At 45.6% G+C, this 17972-nt stretch overlaps 2 protein-coding genes across 2 annotated transcripts; both read right to left on the reverse strand.

The window, feature by feature from the left end:
* Positions 1-9899: 9899 nt before the first annotated feature.
* Positions 9900-11090, reverse strand: LOC147983390 (putative F-box protein At3g25750). Its single transcript, XM_087540711.1, has one exon. It carries the CDS (start codon positions 11088-11090, stop codon positions 9900-9902), a length of 1191 nt encoding a protein of 396 aa, XP_087396837.1.
* A 5370-nt stretch (positions 11091-16460) lies between these two features.
* On the reverse strand, positions 16461-17385 carry LOC147983391 (uncharacterized). Its single transcript, XM_087540712.1, has 2 exons — positions 17107-17385; positions 16461-17015 (listed from the first exon to the last, which is right to left on the reverse strand). Exons 1-2 carry the CDS (start codon positions 17383-17385, stop codon positions 16461-16463), a joined length of 834 nt encoding a protein of 277 aa, XP_087396838.1.
* Positions 17386-17972: the final 587 nt, after the last annotated feature.

The raw sequence follows: 17972 nt of genomic DNA on the forward strand, positions 1-17972 counted from the left end.
CAGCCTCGGCGTCGTCCGTGGCCTTCTTCTTGGAGGCGGCGTCGTCGGCCATGGTGTCGATGCAGGGGAAGTAGTGGAAGCAGAGGCAGACGAAGTTGGGGGCGGACCGGGAGCAGTCGCGTCGAGACGCTCCCCAAAAACCTACTTTCGTTCCAGCAGTCATGATATAGCTTCTAGCTTTGACCGCTCTTAAGGTGCCCGCACTCTTGGCTTGAATCGCCGACTTGTGTTTCGGTTTAACCGAAAAGCAGAATCCTATCATTTCACTACTCGACAGAGGCTCCTCATTCATCCATCGGATAGGACGCCCCATCTATGGACCAAGCACTATGGACCAAGCACTGTCATCAAAACCAACGCTCAAACCGAAGCTTTCCGAGCAGTTGTTTATTTCTCACTTTAGCTGCTGTCGTTTTCCTCTTCCGAATTAAGCGAGTGAAAAACAAGGGGGAGCAAAAATGTAACTCACCGGCCTAAACGACGAGCAAACACTCGAACGTGAGAGCAAGGGATCACCCAACGAATGGACGAGCTCCAAGGAGGGAGGAGAGAGGGAGGCAAGAACCATGCTTTCAGAGAAGTGGCGGCCCGAATCCCCCGTTCGCCACTTTGTTCTCAACTATTCCGATTCCAGCAAACGGAGGCCGTTAGGTCAAAGCCGTAGCGCGCGCCCTGTAGTTTTGAAGCAGGGCGAGACAACTTTAGCTAGGAGCCTCTTTTCCTTCTGCCCAGCTCCCCGAAAACAACGTTCGACTTGCATGTGTTAAGCATATAGCTAGCGTTCCTTCTGAGCCAGGATCAAACTCAGATTTTGACTATGATTAGGCGGGGATAGGATTCGAACCTGCAGTCTTGCCGTTCTCCCGGGCAGGATCTCGAACGACAGGGTTCTGGAGGCACCTGCTCTCCCGACCAACCGTGCACGCGGTCGTCGGGATGGGATCGCCGGAAGCAGCACAGAGAGAGGAACAGTAGCTGACGGCTAGGGTTGTACGAGAGGGAGTGAGTGAATTGAGTTAGGGTTCACTCCACTGGCCAGTGCCTTCTTATATAGGCCGTCAGGTAGATGGGCCTGGGCCAGGCCCACGACCGAGTCCGTGAACAGCCCACGGTCCAACGTCTCGGACAATGGCGCTTCCATAAGCGACTCGTTAATTAATTAACAATTAATTAACCATTCCTGAGCGGCAAAAATAAGCTTCGGCTCGGCTCATTCCCGCAACCCGCGGCGCGCGCGCGCATTATGACGAGGCGTGGCGTGGCGAGGCGAGGCGGGCGGCGGAGGAGGAGGAGCGCGCGTGTACAGCTCCTATTCCCAAGCTCCCAATAGCAAGTGGTAGAGCAGTCTTTATAAAGAGGTCCTCACTCTTCTTGCTGTAGCAGTATGGGACTAAACTTCTCACACTTCCCACCACTTGCCGTACACATGCATGGGCCTTAGAGATTAACCAGGGATTAGTGTCTTATATGGGCCTAAGCCCATCCATAATCCAACAATCCCCCATCAGATCTCGAGGCACATAAGTTTGTCAACTGTTCCAAACAATGTTTGATATACCAGAAGTTTCAGTGGAGACCGTTAAGTTGAACTTCCACCTGGAGCAACAGGATTAGGCTTCTTCACAACTGAACAATGGACTATGCCTTGAATTGTCAGTTTGGCATGCAGAAGTTTCGCCTATTGTCAGCTGATACATGGCTGCTGAAGGCTAAACCCCACGCGTGGAGCCTATTAGTCATACTCCGTACCTTCTCATGAGCTTACTAGAGATTACCCAATCTCATAGACTGTGACCAGCAGTCGGACTCACATAGGTGTGTTCCTCCAAAGAATGCTCTGTAGGTTAGCATCTTGCTTACATAAGCTTTGGAACACATTAAGACAAAAGTCAGCCTGCCTTACAGAATTAAGAGTATTACTACATCTCCAACGGAGTGGGTTTATTAAGGATACTCTCCTCAGTTGATCGCTGGATTGTTTTTCCAGGTCCTAATTCACGGGATCTCCGATCACATAGGTTGGGTTACCCCCATGGCAACTTACGTGGGTCTCATACCCATCTCCCTCGATGCATTTTGTATCGCAATCCGTGATAGCCCTTTCGTAAAAGGGTCTGCCAGATTCTTAGCCGTCTGGATATAATCCAACGCTATTACTCCAGAGTTTCTTGATTTTCTGACAGATTTCAATCTTCTTCTTATGTGCTTTGTGGATTTCATGTTATCCTTTGAACTCTTAGCCTTGGCAATCACTGTTTGATTGTCACAGTTCATAAGGACAACCGGCACTGGTTTATCAACCACCAGCAAATCCATCAAAAACTTTCGAAGCCATTCTGCTTCGATGCATGATGTGTCTAATGCTGTGAGTTCTGCTTCCATAGTCGATCTGGTTAAGATCGTCTGCTTGCAAGACTTTCAGGAAACAGCACCACCACCAAGTGTGAAGACATGTCCACTTGTGGCTTTCATCTCATCAGCATCAGATATCCAATTCGAATCACTATACCCCTCAAGTACCGTCGGGTACCCAGAATAGTGAATTCCATAGTTCGCAGTACCTTACAAATAACGCATCACTCGCTCAACAGCATGCCAATGCACATCTCCCGGATTGGAAACAAATCGGCTCAGTTTGCACACAGCAAATGAGATGTCAGGACGAGTAGCACATGCTAGGTACATCAGTGAACCAACCACTTGAGAATATCTCAATTGATCTACAGCCGTGCCTTCGAACTTTCGAATCTACACGCTAGGATCATATGGTTTTGCGGAAGGTTTGCAGTCCGAATATCCAAAACCGGCTCAAAATCTTCTCAACATAGTGGGATTGCAAAAGTGTAATTCCACCCTCAGAATTTCTCAGTAGCTTGATGTTCAGGATAACATCAGCCACACCCAGGTCCTTCATCTCAAAGTTGTGAGATAGAAAAGACTTGACCTCCTCAATGAGCTTGAGGTGGGTCCCAAATATCAGTATGTCATCGACATACAGACACAGTATAACTCCTTCGCCCCCACCATAGCGATAGTATACACATTTGTCAGCTTCGTTCACAACAAAGCCAGCAGATGTCAGAGTAGTGTTGAACTTCTCATGCCATTGCTTAGGCGCTTGTTTCAGGCCATACAAAGATTTCACTAGCTTACACACCTTTCTTTCCTGACCATTTACTACAAAGCCATCCGGCTGTTGCATGTAAATTTCCTCGTCTAGCTCTCCGTTAAGGAAAGCCGTCTTAACGTCCATCTGATGAACGAGAAGACCATGCGAGGCAGCCAAAGCGAGTAACACTCGAATGGTTGTCAGTCTAGCCACAGGTGAATAAGTGTTAAAGAAATCATCTTCTTCTTTCTGGGTATAACCCTTGGCCACAAGCCTAGCCTTGTACTTCTCAACAGTACCATAGGGTCTAAGCTTCCTTTTGAACACCCACTTACATCCTAATGGTCGACAACCATAAGGATGATCAGTGATCTCCCATGTCCCGTTAGCCAAGATGGAATCCATCTCACTACGAACCGCATCCTTCCAGTAGTCAGCATCAGGAGATGCATAAGCTTCTGAAATGGTAACATCATCCACGAGGTACACAGGGAAATCATCACCAAAGGACTTTGCAGTCCTCTGTCTCTTGCTCCTAACAGGAACTTCCTCGTCATCCTCCGTGGAACTCTCATCACTTTTATGTTCATAGTATTCCATCGGAATAGCAGGTTCGGGAGTCTCATCAGATTCCAGTCTAGAAACGCTTTGCATATCTCTCATGGGGAAAATATCCTCAAAGAATGTAGCATCCCTAGACTCTATAATTGTACCGACCTTCTGGTCAGGTACCTCAGATTTCACCACTAGAAATCTATAGCCAACGCTATGCTTGGCATAGCCAAGAAAAACACAGTCCACGGTCTTCGGTCCCAACTTGCGCTTTTTGATTATCGGCACGTTGACTTTCGCCAAACAGCCCCAAGTGCGCAAGTAAGAGAGTGTAGTTCTTTTATTTTCCCATTGCTCATAGGGAGTAGTCTCATTATCCTTTGTGGAAACTTTATTCAGGACATGACAAGATGTCAATACAGCCTCCCCCACCATGCCTTGGATAAACCCGATGTATCTAACATGGCGTTAACCAAATCAGTTAGAGTACGGTTTCTCCGTTCAGCAACCCCGTTTGACTGGGGTGAGTAGGGAGGCGTCCTCTCATGAATAATGCCATGTTCCGCACAGAATAAATCAAACTCATTAGAAAAGTACTCTCCACCACGATCAGACCGGACTCGTTTTATTTTCTTCTCAAGTTGGTTCTCAACTTCAGCCTTATAGACTTTAAAGTAGTGTAGAGCCTCATCCTTAGTGTTTAACAAATACACATAGCACAATCTAGTGGAATCATCAATCAGAGTCATGAAGTATTTCTTTCCACCTTTAGTCAACATACCATTCATCTCACAGAGATTTGAATGTATGAGCTCTAGAGATGCCAGGTGTCTCTCCTTCGCAGGCTTGTGAGGCTTACGAGGTTGCTTAGCTTGCACACACGCATGACACTTAGAGCCTTTGGCTAAAGTGAAACTCGGGATTAAATCCATTTTAGCTAGCCGCGTCATACAACCGAAATTTATGTGACAAAGACGTGAGTGCCAAACCTCAGATTCGTTCACATTAGAATGAATTTGGTTCACGACTTTATTACAGAAATCCTCCAAGGAAAGGCAGAACAAACCACCACAATCATATCCTTTTCCAACAAATAGTCCATACCAAGATACGACTACTTTGTTAGACTCAAATACTAACTTAAACCTTTCTTTACATAGAAGGGAGCCACTAACGACATTCTTCTTTATGGCGGGGACATGCTGCACGTTCTTCAGTTACACGATCTTTCCCGAAGTAAACTTCAGATCTACCGTGCCAACACCATGAACAGAAGCATGCGAGCCATTCCCCATCAGGACGGAACAATCTCGTGCGACCTGGTAGGAAGAAAACAAAGACACATCAGCACACGCATGAATATTGGCCCCAGTGTCAATCCACCAATCGGTGGACTGACAAACTGAAAGTATGGTAAACAGATTACCATACCCAGATGCCACATCGTTGTTGCTCAGAGTGACATTCACAGACTTGGAGTCCTGTGCTGGCTTCTTGTACTTGTTTGGGCACTTGTTTGCCCAATGTTCATCTGAACCACAAGTAAAGCAGCCATCTCTCCTTTTGTCTTTCTTCTTACCCTTCTTCTTAAAGGTAGTATTCTGCTGGACAGAGTTCTTTCCCTTGAACTTGTGGAAGTTCTTCTGCACCACATTGGCGCTAGACGAACCTTCTGCCCCTTTCACGTGTGAGTCCTTTGCTCTCGAGTTCTGCTCAACACTGAGATGACCAATGACATCCTCAACAGAGAATTCACGTCTCAAGTGCTTGAGAGAAGTACCAAAGTTCCTCCAACTAGGAGGGAGTTTTGCAATAATGCAACCCGTGACAAACTTGTCCGGTAACTCACACTTCAGGAGCTCCAGCTCCTTAGCAATGCACTGTATCTCATGAGCCTGGTCCAATACAGAACGGTTATCAACCATCCTATAATCATGGAACTGCTCCATGGCATACATCTCACTGCCAGCATCAGTTGCGCCGAATTTGACTTCGAGCGCATCCCACAAAGTTTTTGGCAACACCCATATGAATATAGGCGTCAACCAACTTGTCTCCAATCACACTCAGAACTGCTCCCAGAAAGATTATGGTTGCCTCCCTAAACGCCTTCTCCTGTTCAGGAGCAATCGTTTCTGTGAGGGACACACCACCAACCCAGAACACGGTCATCGCTGTGAGCCACGCGGTGGTCCTAGTCTGCCAACGCTTAAAATGCGTCCCGGTAAACTTTTCCGGTTTTAGAGTAGTAGCAAAGCCTTGAATCGAAAAGTGCCTAAAATAAGGTTTTTGGATTGTTGGAAATATTAGCACTTTTCCGATTAGACTTATCCACGAGTAAACAGTAAGCATGGCATAAAAGATATGCATCTCATAGCGATACCTAAGCATACTAGCATGTACAGAACATAGAATTGAACTATCTATGAGCAGCACATATACAGCTAGCACAAGTACGAGTAAACGAGGGATGAACAGATCATACCCTCCGGTTGGCCAGGCCAACGCGGCGGCGGCAGCAGCAGCCTCGGCGTCGTCTGTGGCCTTCTTCTTGGAGGCGGCGTCGTTGGCCATGGTATCGATGCAGGGGAAGTAGTGGAAGCAGAGGCAGACGAAGTTGGGGACGGACCGGGAGCAGTCGCGTCGAGACGCTCCCCAAAAACCTTATTGCCGTTCTCCCGTGCAGGATCTCGAACGACAGGGTTCTGGAGGCACCTGTTCTTCCGACCAACCGTGCATGCGGTCGTCAGGATGGGATCGCCGGAAGCAGTATAGAGAGAGGAACAGTAGCTGACGGCTAGGGTTGTACGAGAGGGAGTGGGTGAATTGAGTTAGGGTTCACTCCACTGGCCAGTGCCTTCTTATATAGGCCGTCAGGTAGATGGGCCTGGGCCAGGCCCACGTTCGAGTCTGCGAACAGCCCATAGTCCAACGTCTGCTTCCGTAAGCGACTCATTAATTAATTAACAATTAATTAACCATTCCTGAGCGGTAAAAATAAGCTTCGGCTCGTCTCATTCCCGCAACCCGCGGCGCGCGCGTCGTGACGAGGCGAGGCGGGCGGTGGAGGAGGAGGAGCGCGCGTGTACAGCTCCTATTCCCAAGCTCCCAATAGCAAGTGGTAGAGCAGCCCTTATAAAGAGGTCTCACTCTTCTTGCTGTAGCAGTATGGGACTAAACTTTTCGCACTTCTCACCACTTGCCGTACACATGCATGGGCCTTAGAGATTAACCAGGGATTAGTGTCTTATATGGGCCTAAGCCCATCCATAATCCAACACCTGACGTTCGGTCGCTATCAGATTCCTTAAAAACTACTCCCTCCGTTCTGAATTACTTGTCGCAGGTATGGATATATCTAGATGTATTTTAGTTTTAGATACATCCATTTCCGCGACGATTAATTTAGAACGGAGTACGTGAGTATGAAGTACTTCAAATATAAAAAATTCCCCTCGGATGGGATATTTTAATCAAGGTCTTTTTTGTAAAAAAAATGGAATGCGGAATGGTTGATGGAGTTCAGGTGTGACGGTGCTTCTGTACTCTTCAACTCCCTCCGTTTCAAATTACTTGTCCTGAAAATAAATGTATCTAGAACTAAAATACATCTAGATACATCCATACTTGCGACAAGTAATTCGGAACGGAGGGAGTATAAAGGAAAATCACGTAGTAGTTCAAAGTGAAAATGTAATATCATAAAGCAATCCAGAACTAAAGAAGATTCGCAAAAAAAAAAAGAACTCGAAGGAAGGCTTGGCCATCATTACACTTTTGTTCACTTGTTGCATTTCCTCTAGGATGTTTCATGTAAGAAAATAAATTAATAAAGAACAATTAGAGCTTGATCCCAACTTTTGGTTGCAGTTCTCCTTTGTTTTCCATGAAGGGGGGCAGAGACACACCTAAATAACAATTAGAGCTTGATCCCAACTTTTGGTTGCTTGTATGCCATCTTAAGATAGTTGTTGTTGCATTGAGATTGCCGCAGTACGTATCTTCTGGAGCTTCTTGCCCTCGATCATGACTTAGAGATGTCTTGCTGGACGTGATGCACTGCATCAAATCTCCTGTATATTCTCTGAAATTGGCTAAAGGAGAATACAGAGAGGATCGAGAACCTACTCCATCCATTTGTAAATATAAGTCCTTTCAAACATTGCACTATAAAGACTACGTTCGGATGTATATGAACATTTTTTAGAGTATATGTTCACTCATTTTGTTTTGTATGTAGTCTATAGTGAAATCTTTAGAAAGACTTATATTTAGGATTGAAGGAAGTATATGATAACTGCAATTTCATTGCCAAGTGCTCTTTGTCCACACACTTAGGAAATCTGTCCTCCTTTTATCTCTTCTCACTCATATGCGTCTTTGGTCTGGAAGCTTAGAAGTAAAGATCCATCTGGACACCCCCTCTATTTCTCCCAGTATTTGCATCTTACTCTAGTTTTGCTTGCAGTTCTTACACGTTCCCAATTTGTCTGCATTAATTCCTCAATCTACTACATCCGACCAAGCGAGCACATCTTCTTTCCTTAGATCTGTTGACATATGTATTGTTGATCGAAAGACTTTTTAGGTAAACTCTGTTGGGGCAGTTCTCTCTCAGCGGACGAAGGTAGAAGAAGTATAAGATAACAGAGATGTTTTTCCGGCCTCAACGTACAACACACTCCAAACGTGAGCACACCAGCCTTCTTTGTAGCCGCCAGAGACGCAGCGCCCACGCTTTCATCACACATACACCCACGCCCAGGTTCAGCTCTGCATGCAACGGCCACTTGACCCGATCATGCATGCAGCTAACAACCTGATGCAAACTAACTCGTCTAGACTCGGCCAGCACACCGGTCACCTGACGCTCCGACGTCCACTGCTGCTAACTACGTGACTCACGCGCCACCGGGACACACACGCTACACACGTACGCACATGGCCGTGACCCAGCCCACAGACCCGACCCGGCGCATCGATGCCGGTCACACCGTCATGGACCCGACCCGGCGCATCAACGCCGGTCGCACCGTGCTCCATCACCACTTATTCCCAACAAACTCCATTGTTATTTCCCCTCTATTCCTCCCACTAAGCACCATCTTCACTTTTTGGTTTCTAGCTCTTCCCATTCCCTGAATGGCATGCATTCGTGAAGCTACTACATCAAACCAAGTAGTACTTCCTTCTTTCTTACTTCAGTTTGATCTTTTCTCGTTGTAATTTGTCATGTCGAAACCCTATCTTGCTTTCTCCCTTTTCTCTCTTATTTCGAGCTGAGTTAATTACATAATTATTGATTTTCGTTATCCAGGTACTGAAGCAGCCTACGCGAGCATCTCATTCACTAGTTTTCAGTCGGAGAACTAGTATTCAATCTTCATGGATCATGGTTGCTGTTTCATAAGTTCTATCTTCAAGTGATATGAACAAGATTTAACCCATTTGGTTGTGACACCGTAAATTGAATGAATGAAAATTCTTGCACATATGGTGGGACAATGCTCACGTTTGTAGGCAATGTTTTGGATGCTCACGCTTGCTAAATCAATCTTATACTGAATCAACTTTGTTGGACGAATGCTCGACTGGCAGCGCGGCTGTTAGCTCTCCTTAGAATGGCCTTGATCTGAAGCGAGGGGCCGGCTTGTATACCCCCAGGGCAGCATCCAGAGTAGCCAGGACCCCTGGACAGATTAATTATTTCTGCTGTTTTGCTGGTTCAGTACCGCGGGAATGGTTTTGGTTGTTGATGGCCTGGCACTCAAGCCCGGTCCAGATGCTTGGACCGTGACTCTCTTGGGGTCCCTTCTGATGCAAGGGGTAATCGTTAGCCACGGCAGGGCATTAGTTGGTTACCCTATGGATGTACTCTTGAATATCTTTATACATGTCAAAAGTTTATGGTTCAACAGTATTTGGAATTTCATGCTGCAGAGAGAACACATTTGCTGCTCAGGTGGATGGACATGGCTGAATGTGAAAATTATTGTAACGGGTGTACGCTATGCACTCTCATAGAGAAGTTATATGTATGAAAAATAACATATTGTTTAGTCCAATAACTAAACACGTATGCTAAAAAAACAAAACCAGATTTAAAAAACACCCAGAGGGAAAACAAAACAGCCAGAACACAAGTTTCATGTCCAACATCTAGAGTAAAAGTAATTGAGATTTTTTAAAATTCAGGCAAGTAAGTATAATATAGCCCGGAATGCATATTGCAAAGCGCCTAGGAATTTGGAGGGATGAACCACATGAGAGCAGGACAACCATTGGCCATGTAGTATCTGAACGACGTGATCCTATCCACAGCACTGATTTTGCGGTCTTCCGTGAGATACATATGGTTGCCATTGTCACACATTGTCAGTTGCACGACATCACTGATACTGCTTGCGTGGGGATGGTTGTAGTAGATGTGGTTCCTCTCCACATCGCCATGACAGCCTCTTGGCACGTGCACAAAATTGGAGTAGGGCACACTCAAGAACAAGGCATGGTCGTCCAATGACTTCACTTCTGCCCACATGTAGTCATATTGGGTTGCCTTGTCTTTGTCAATTTTGCTGAGCTCAAACACCTTGAAGAAAAGCTCGCCCTCCTGTGACCACTTGGTCCTTTGTGCCATAAATAGCTTGTCATTGTGCGTGAAAATGTAGTTGATCCTGGGGTTTCCCCACGAATATATGCGGCTAGGTTCTTGGATGCGCAGTGGGTATGTGGCGCTGACCACCGACGCAGTGGGGTCGAACATGAATAAGTCGTTATGGTTGTTTATGCCATAGAGCGTGCCACGGCAGAAGGCAATGTCCGAGAAGAAGATAGGCTGTACTGACATCGACCACCCGCGGTCTCGGCATCCAACCTTGCACAGCCCGAGCGTGCTCCTGTTCGTCAAGATGGCGGCAAGGATGCAGCGTTTTGAGGTGGGGTCCTCTGAGAAGATGATCTTCTGCACTGGTGCGCCTAAGATCCTTCGTTGCATGGCAGAAAGTGGCACCTCGATGCCAGAAAACAGGTTCACGATCACCAGCGAGGTAGCGGCATTACCGGTGGACGCGGCGACGATCCAGCCACCATCATGAGATCCGACTAGGCGCATGCCGATTGCTTTGGCCGGGAGGGGAACGCGAAACACCGTGCCATCCACGGGGCTGAACACACGCTCCGCCGCGCCGTCCTCGTACGGCGAGAGGATCAGCCACGGGAGAGCTGGCTGCGGCGGTCGCCGCGATAAGACATGGCGCCATGACTTGCACACGGCGGCGAAGCGGACTCGATCGAGCGGCGAAGGGATCCTGGAGTAGACCACGCCGAGAAGATCGACAGGGAGCCTGGACCACGTGCCGTCTGCCGCCGCCGCCGGAGACGCGCTGGTCTGCGCTGCCGTCGTTTGTTTTGCGCCAGCCTGCGCCGCCATGCTTCTCTCTCGTATGTCCGGTTACGACTTGCAGCAAACTAGTCTAGGTTCGTTGTTGGTTATTTCGGAGTTGTACTTCGTCACGTGGGGTAGGTAAAGCAAACAGGGTAGGTAAAGCAAACAGGTTTTCCACGCAACTGCTTGATCCTTATATCGCCAAGGACACTAGTTTGCTCGTTCAAATTATATTCCACAAATTTGAGGCTCGTCGGAACAGAAATAATTAAAAATAATCTTCTAGTAAAATGATTGTATGATTTTATTAACTAATAATCAAATAAAGTACTCCCTCCGATTCATATTACTTGTCGCTCAAACGTTTCTATCTAGACGTATTCCAGTGCTCTAGATACATTTGTTTGCGCGAGAAGTAATATGGATTGGAGGGAGTAGTACTGTACATCGGACCGAGGTTGCTGAAATAAATGCAAATAACATAGATTTCTGATAAAATCAAAAGTTATATCACGGGTTTTTGAAGTTGTGGTCTCCAGCTTCACTTTTTGACTCTCGATTCCTCAGATATAAAAAACTGTAAAAGCTAGATTAACTACAAGTTTTTTGAATGGCCACGTGAGAACTATGTACTGTTGAGTGACCCGTGACCGGGAACACCCCCCATGCATGTCAGGATATACAGAACTGTTGCTTCGTTGCTATACAGTTGAGCAGAATACCACGATCGCAAGAGAATGGAAGTGAGCTTCTCCGGCCAAGACAAACTAGACACCACCATCAATCAGCACCACCAGCACAAGTCAGGCAGAATCACAGTTCACAGGATCAAGATCCTTTTGTCCATGAGACCAAAACAAACCATAGGATCATTGCATGGTGGGTGTGTTTCATGGATGTGACTGCTATTCCTTGTGATTGGCGTTGTAATGACGGAAAGGCTTATATCCGGAATTTTTTGCCTCTTCTCCTATCAATATATCATACGGGTGCTTGTGCGTATTCTAGAAAAGAAAACCATACGATCTTTGGTATTGCCCATGGCGACCATACAAAGACATGATAAAACCATGTGACTTTTATTCCAAATGACATTGCCTCCATCACTCAGATGTTGTCCGCGATGACACAAATACTAAACATATAAAAAAAAACACTTAAAGCTACAGTCCGTGGTTTGAGATACCTCACCGAAGGCGAGGGGAACTGGTAGGAAACAGAAGCATCATAATTACTGAAATATCAGAAAATTCATTGACATTTTCAAGCTTGGCTCTCACCCACAAGTAGAAAATGTCAATCCTTTGGCCGTATTCCCACAAGGTTTATCTACTGCTACAGTACCTATAACCTAGGTGCCACTAATGAATACTCTAGTATTTTTACATGGAAAGTAACTTTTTTGTTGCTCAAATAACTAAACGGGAACACTAAAGCCCACACGTGTGGGCGTTCCCCAACTCGCCCACACGCCTAAATCGTCGTTCACTGTCTTTGTTGGGGAACGTAGTAATTTCAAAAAATTTCCTACGCAGACGCAAGATCATGGTGATGCATAGCAACGAGAGGGAAGAGTGTTGTCCACATACCCTCGTAGATCGAAAGCGGAAGCGTCATCAAAACGGTAAGCGTGCGGACCCTACGGGTTCGAGAACTATGTAGACATGTCCGAGACACGTCTCCGGTCAATAACCAATAGCGGAACCTGGATGCTCATATTAGCTCTCACATATTCTACGAAGATCTTTATCGGTCAGACCGCATAACAACATACGTTGTTCTCTTTGTCATCGGTATGTTACTTGCCCGAGATTCGATCGTCGGTATCTCAATACCTAGTTCAATCTCGTTACCGGCAAGTCTCTTTACTCGTTCCGTAATACATCATCCTGCAACTAACTCATTAGTTGCAATGCTTGCAAGGCTTAAGTGATGTGCATTATCGAGAGGGCCCAGAGATACCTCTCCGACAATCGGAGTGACAAATCCTAATCTCGAAATATGCCAACCCAACAAGTACCTTCGGAGACACCTGTAGAGCACCTTTATAATCACCCAGTTATGTTGTGACGTTTGGTAGCACACAAAGTGTTCCTCCGGTAAACGGGAGTTGCATAATCTCATAGTCATAGGAACATGTATAAGTCATGAAGAAAGCAATAGCAACATACTAAACGATCGAGTGCTAAGCTAACGGAATGGGTCAAGTCAATCACATCATTCTCCTAATGATGTGATCCCGTTAATCAAATGACAACCCACCATGTCAATGGCTACGAAACTTAACCATATTTGATCAACGAGCTAGTCAAGTACAGGCATACTAGTGACACTCTGTTTGTTTATGTATTCACACATGTATTATGTTTCCGGATACAATTCTAGCATGAATAATAAACATTTATCATGATACAAGGAAATAAATAATAACTTTATTATTGTCTCTAGGGCATATTTTCTTCAGTCTTTTGCACGAATCTTGACATGAAAAGGTGAATTTGGTGTGCCACGTAGGACGGGACTGGTGTGTGGGCGTTGGAGAGTTTGCCCATATGCCCGCACCACGTTGTTTGCCAGCTGCGCTGTGTGGGCGAACTAATTTCTGCCCACACAGCCACCACCTAATTCATGCGCGTGTGGATGGCAACTGCAGTTACGCGAAGACAACTAGATAAACACACATGGCAACTGTGATTCTTTGCTAGACGACAACTGCAGTTGCGCGTACGTGGCAACCAGATAAACACACATGTCAACTGTGATTAACAATAAATGGCAACTATGGTTGGACCACACGTGGCAACTAGGTAAACACTCATGGCAACTACTGTTTGACTATATATGGCAAGTAGTTAATTACACACGGCAACTACGGTTTGATTACACACGGCAACTACTAGAAATTAGACAAGGCAACTATAGTTAACCAAAACAGATAGAGTTTCCATGCTTTTACAACTACACTTGCCATCCCAGATAACTACATCTGCCAACCAGGATGGCAACTAAATTGTCATCCCGCGGGGTACCTAACGTAGCTGCGCCAGGACGTGTGGGCATTTTTGTTTAATGTCACACACGCGAGGTGGAGATGAGTAGTACTTGTTGGGCGTGTGGCACGAAGTAGCCGCGTCCACACGTGTGGGCAATTCTAATGTCTGCCCCCCACACAACCCGTGTGGGCTGCCTCCTGCTCACATCACACACGGTGTGTGGGCGCATATCGAATATATCACACGTGTGGCAGTTATCGTCGTCCTAGTAAAATATGTGTAGTCTGTTTAACTACTGATGGAGAGTTTCTTCGCCAAAATGTCACAAAAAATGCAATTATTTTTTGATCGATGCAGGACACATTTGATGTATACCCAACAAAAAATATAGCGCCCTACAAGATTTAAAGTCGCCTTTCTCCAGATGCTATACAGGTTATAGTGTGCTATATTTGAAAATAGCGTTTTGCATAAAAATATCAATTATATCACATAATTTAAGATACAAAATGTCAATTATATCACAAAATTATTGTCCAAGAGCAATGCATGCATGCATAAGCAGTTAACCACATCAAAAATAGTCTCCAGTTGTCTACAAGGGCCCAATACATGGCATAAACACACAAAATATGGTCTGCAGCAAGCTAATTCAGCAAGGTCAACAACAAGCTAATTAGCAACAACAAACTCCACTAATTAACCACACACATGCAGATTGATGGCATCTAAGAGAGCGTGAGAGTGAGTTGGGCTTGGGTCGATAGGCTGCTCTGTTGTTGGGTGCACGCAACAAAACAGTATAACGCTATAATGTTATAGCGTATAGCAAGGTTTAGCGGCACGCTAGAGTGTGATTAGCGCCATAGCGAGAAAATATGCCTAAACGTAGCGTGGCCTTCCCAGATAAGTTATAGCGACGCTATAACACGGAAATAGCACACTATTTTTTTTGTTGTGTATACCACACCATAAGATCTAAAATCCAAATTTTGTCTACACTTCTAGAAACGATAAAGAAAACTATGTTGTGAATAGCAGCTCAGTTACCATTAAAATTAAATTAAATTTTGAATACGGTACTATTCATGAAATTTTTTATTGTTTATTCTTAGTTGGTGGACTGAGTTTCGGCACCTGTTAGGATGTGCATATGCGTATCGGTGAGTGTCCATGCATGTTTGTACTATGTTTAAAGATTTTTCATTATGGAAAAGGAAAAATATTATCATCTAGTCTCTATGTTTGGATAATGCAAATAATAAAAAATTACTATTGTTGTACATGTTTATTTTGTTGATGGTGTCGGGTTTTTTCTGTAAATAATTTTTGGATTTTGGGTAGTTCAATTATGTCCTGGTGAGGCTAAACAATAAGATTGGTAACAAAGCAAGATCTGTGTCAGTTATCTAGGCGTAGAAACTTACAACATATGCTCATAAGTTGTTACCAGAAAGTAGCTACGCCTGCAGGAACCTTTCTGAAAAGGATAACCTATTGAAAAAACACTGTGACGTTAGTGATGCAGTTTTTGTAGACAAACTGCGGGAGGAGAAAGCCGAACGAGCACAAACCTAGGTGCACAATCACATCCGAACACAGCTTATGAATGTCAAGTATTACATGAATTTCATTCGACATGAATATTAAGGAATTTGAAACCTTCCAAGTCGCCCATATTTATGTTTCTTCATGCTTTGATTGACTGCAATTTATGTTTCTTCGTGCTTTGATTAGGTAAAGAGTCAATCAAACAGAAGGATAGCACATCTGAATTCGTTGTGGTGTATAAACTATAAAGCCAAAAAGGCAACCTCTGATTCAAAACAATATTCAAATAGTTGGAATGATGGGTCAACATAGTAAAATTTAGACTGGCAGGCCTAAACATGTGAAGCATGCACAACATCTAAATCAAATAAATGGGTCAAGATAACATCCCGTTTTTGTCGTCACTAGATAACATCGTAATTCATCTAAAAAAAGGTAACTTCATAATTTTGATACATACTATGATCACATTGAACGGCTAGAAATCCGGAGGAAGAAGCCACATGAGATTGTTATTGTCACCACTAGGCACGTAATATCTCACTGACATGATCATATCAATACCACTGAACTTCCGGTCTTCCCCACAGTACAGATGTTGGCCATTGCCACATCTTGTCAACTCTACATCCCTACAGATGGACTTATCGTCGCCTATTAAGTTGACATTGTTGTAGTATATGTGGTTTGTTTCTACTCTGCCATGCCTGCCTGCTGGCAGGTACACCATCCTGGAGCAATTGGCGCTCAAGAACAAGGCATGATCATGTAATGTCGTCACTTCTGCCCAGGGACGAAGCTCCCTTGTAGGCATTGGGGTCAATTGACCCCAATGAAATGAGGAAAACCTTCATTAATTTAGTACTAAACACTATGTATTTATTGAGTATGACCCCATTGCCATAGACATGACCCCAGCAAACTTTTTTCCTAGCTTCGTCCCTGCTTCTGCCCACCTATAGTAGTTACGTGTGTTTCTAATCTTGACGAGCTCAAACACTTTGAAGAAGAAGCCCTTGTTCTCTTGTGACCACCAGGCTCTTTTGGCCATGAACAACTTGTCGCCGTGCTTGAGGATGTAGCTGATGTCGAATCGCATTCCTTCGCACTTGGGTAGTTGGTTCAAGCGCAATGTGCGGGCCACGTTGATCACCGGATTACCTTGTTTGGTCATATGAATGTCGTGCACGGATAAATCGCTTCCGAGCAGGCCATAGAGCTTCCCACGGCAGAAAGCAATGTCGTCGTAAGAGCTAGTAAAACTTTGCAGCATCCACTGGTTACTATTGTTTCCACATCCAACTCTGCATACCGCGAGCCCGTCCGCGAGGATGGCGGCAAGGATGCAGCGGTCCAGCGTGGGGGCCTCTGAAAAGACCAACTTCTTGATCCATGGCGTGCTGCGTTGCTTGGCGGAGAGTGGCACCTCGACGCCAGAAAAGAGATTGACGATCACTAGCGACTCACACCGGCAACGGGCGACGCGGTGGCGACCCAGCCCCGTCGTGAAACCCGACCAGCCTCTTGCTGATCGCCGCGGGCGGGAGCGGGACGCCTAGGAGCGCGCCGTCCACGGGGCAGAACACACGCTTCTCCGGGCCGCCTTCACATGGCGAGATGATCAGCCACGGCAAGGGCGGCGCCGGCGGTTGCAAGGACCTAACAACGCGCCACGAGCGGCAGACTGAGGTGAAGCGGACGTGGCCGAGCGGAGAAGCGATCCGGGCGTACACCTCCCCGAGAAGATCACGCGGGAGCTTGGACCACGCAGCGGACGCGATCATGTGCGCCGCCATACTTCTTCTCCTCGATTTTGACTTGGGAGGCGGAGTACGCTAGGTTTTGGCAGGACGGGTGAAACTACCAAGATCGACTAGGAGTCAATTACTTGTGTTTCCTCCGGGGCCACATTACTGACAACAATTAACCACGTCCAGTCGATCCATCGCAGTATTTCTTTTTTTTTTTTTGTGACATAGTCGATCCATCGCAGTAGAAAAGAACACTACTCCCTCCGTAAACTAATACAGTACGTATGAGAGTATACAGAGGGAGTATATGATTGACACTTTGAGAAACCACGCACTATGCACCTTCCTTGCTGCTTCATGCTCTTTTCTACCACATGTACCTGATGCTCATGCAGCAGAAACTCTAGCAGTGAAACATAGTCTTGCACTGACGAACGACATGGGACTACACTCAATTCAATTGAGTCTGATGCACTATAAGTGACTAATGCATGCTCGGGACAAGATAGAATCTGGAATGATTGGTTATGTTCAATTCTTGCATTGTCCAAGGGAAACCAACGAGGTGGCACATAGCTTAGCTAAATATGCTTTTGATAATAATCTTGCTTGTAATTGGGTCGATGAACCCC

This window comes from Triticum urartu, chromosome 2A (genome assembly GCF_056163025.1).
Source record: "Triticum urartu cultivar PI428250 chromosome 2A, HENAU_Tu73, whole genome shotgun sequence".
Classification (NCBI taxonomy): domain Eukaryota; kingdom Viridiplantae; phylum Streptophyta; class Magnoliopsida; order Poales; family Poaceae; genus Triticum; species Triticum urartu.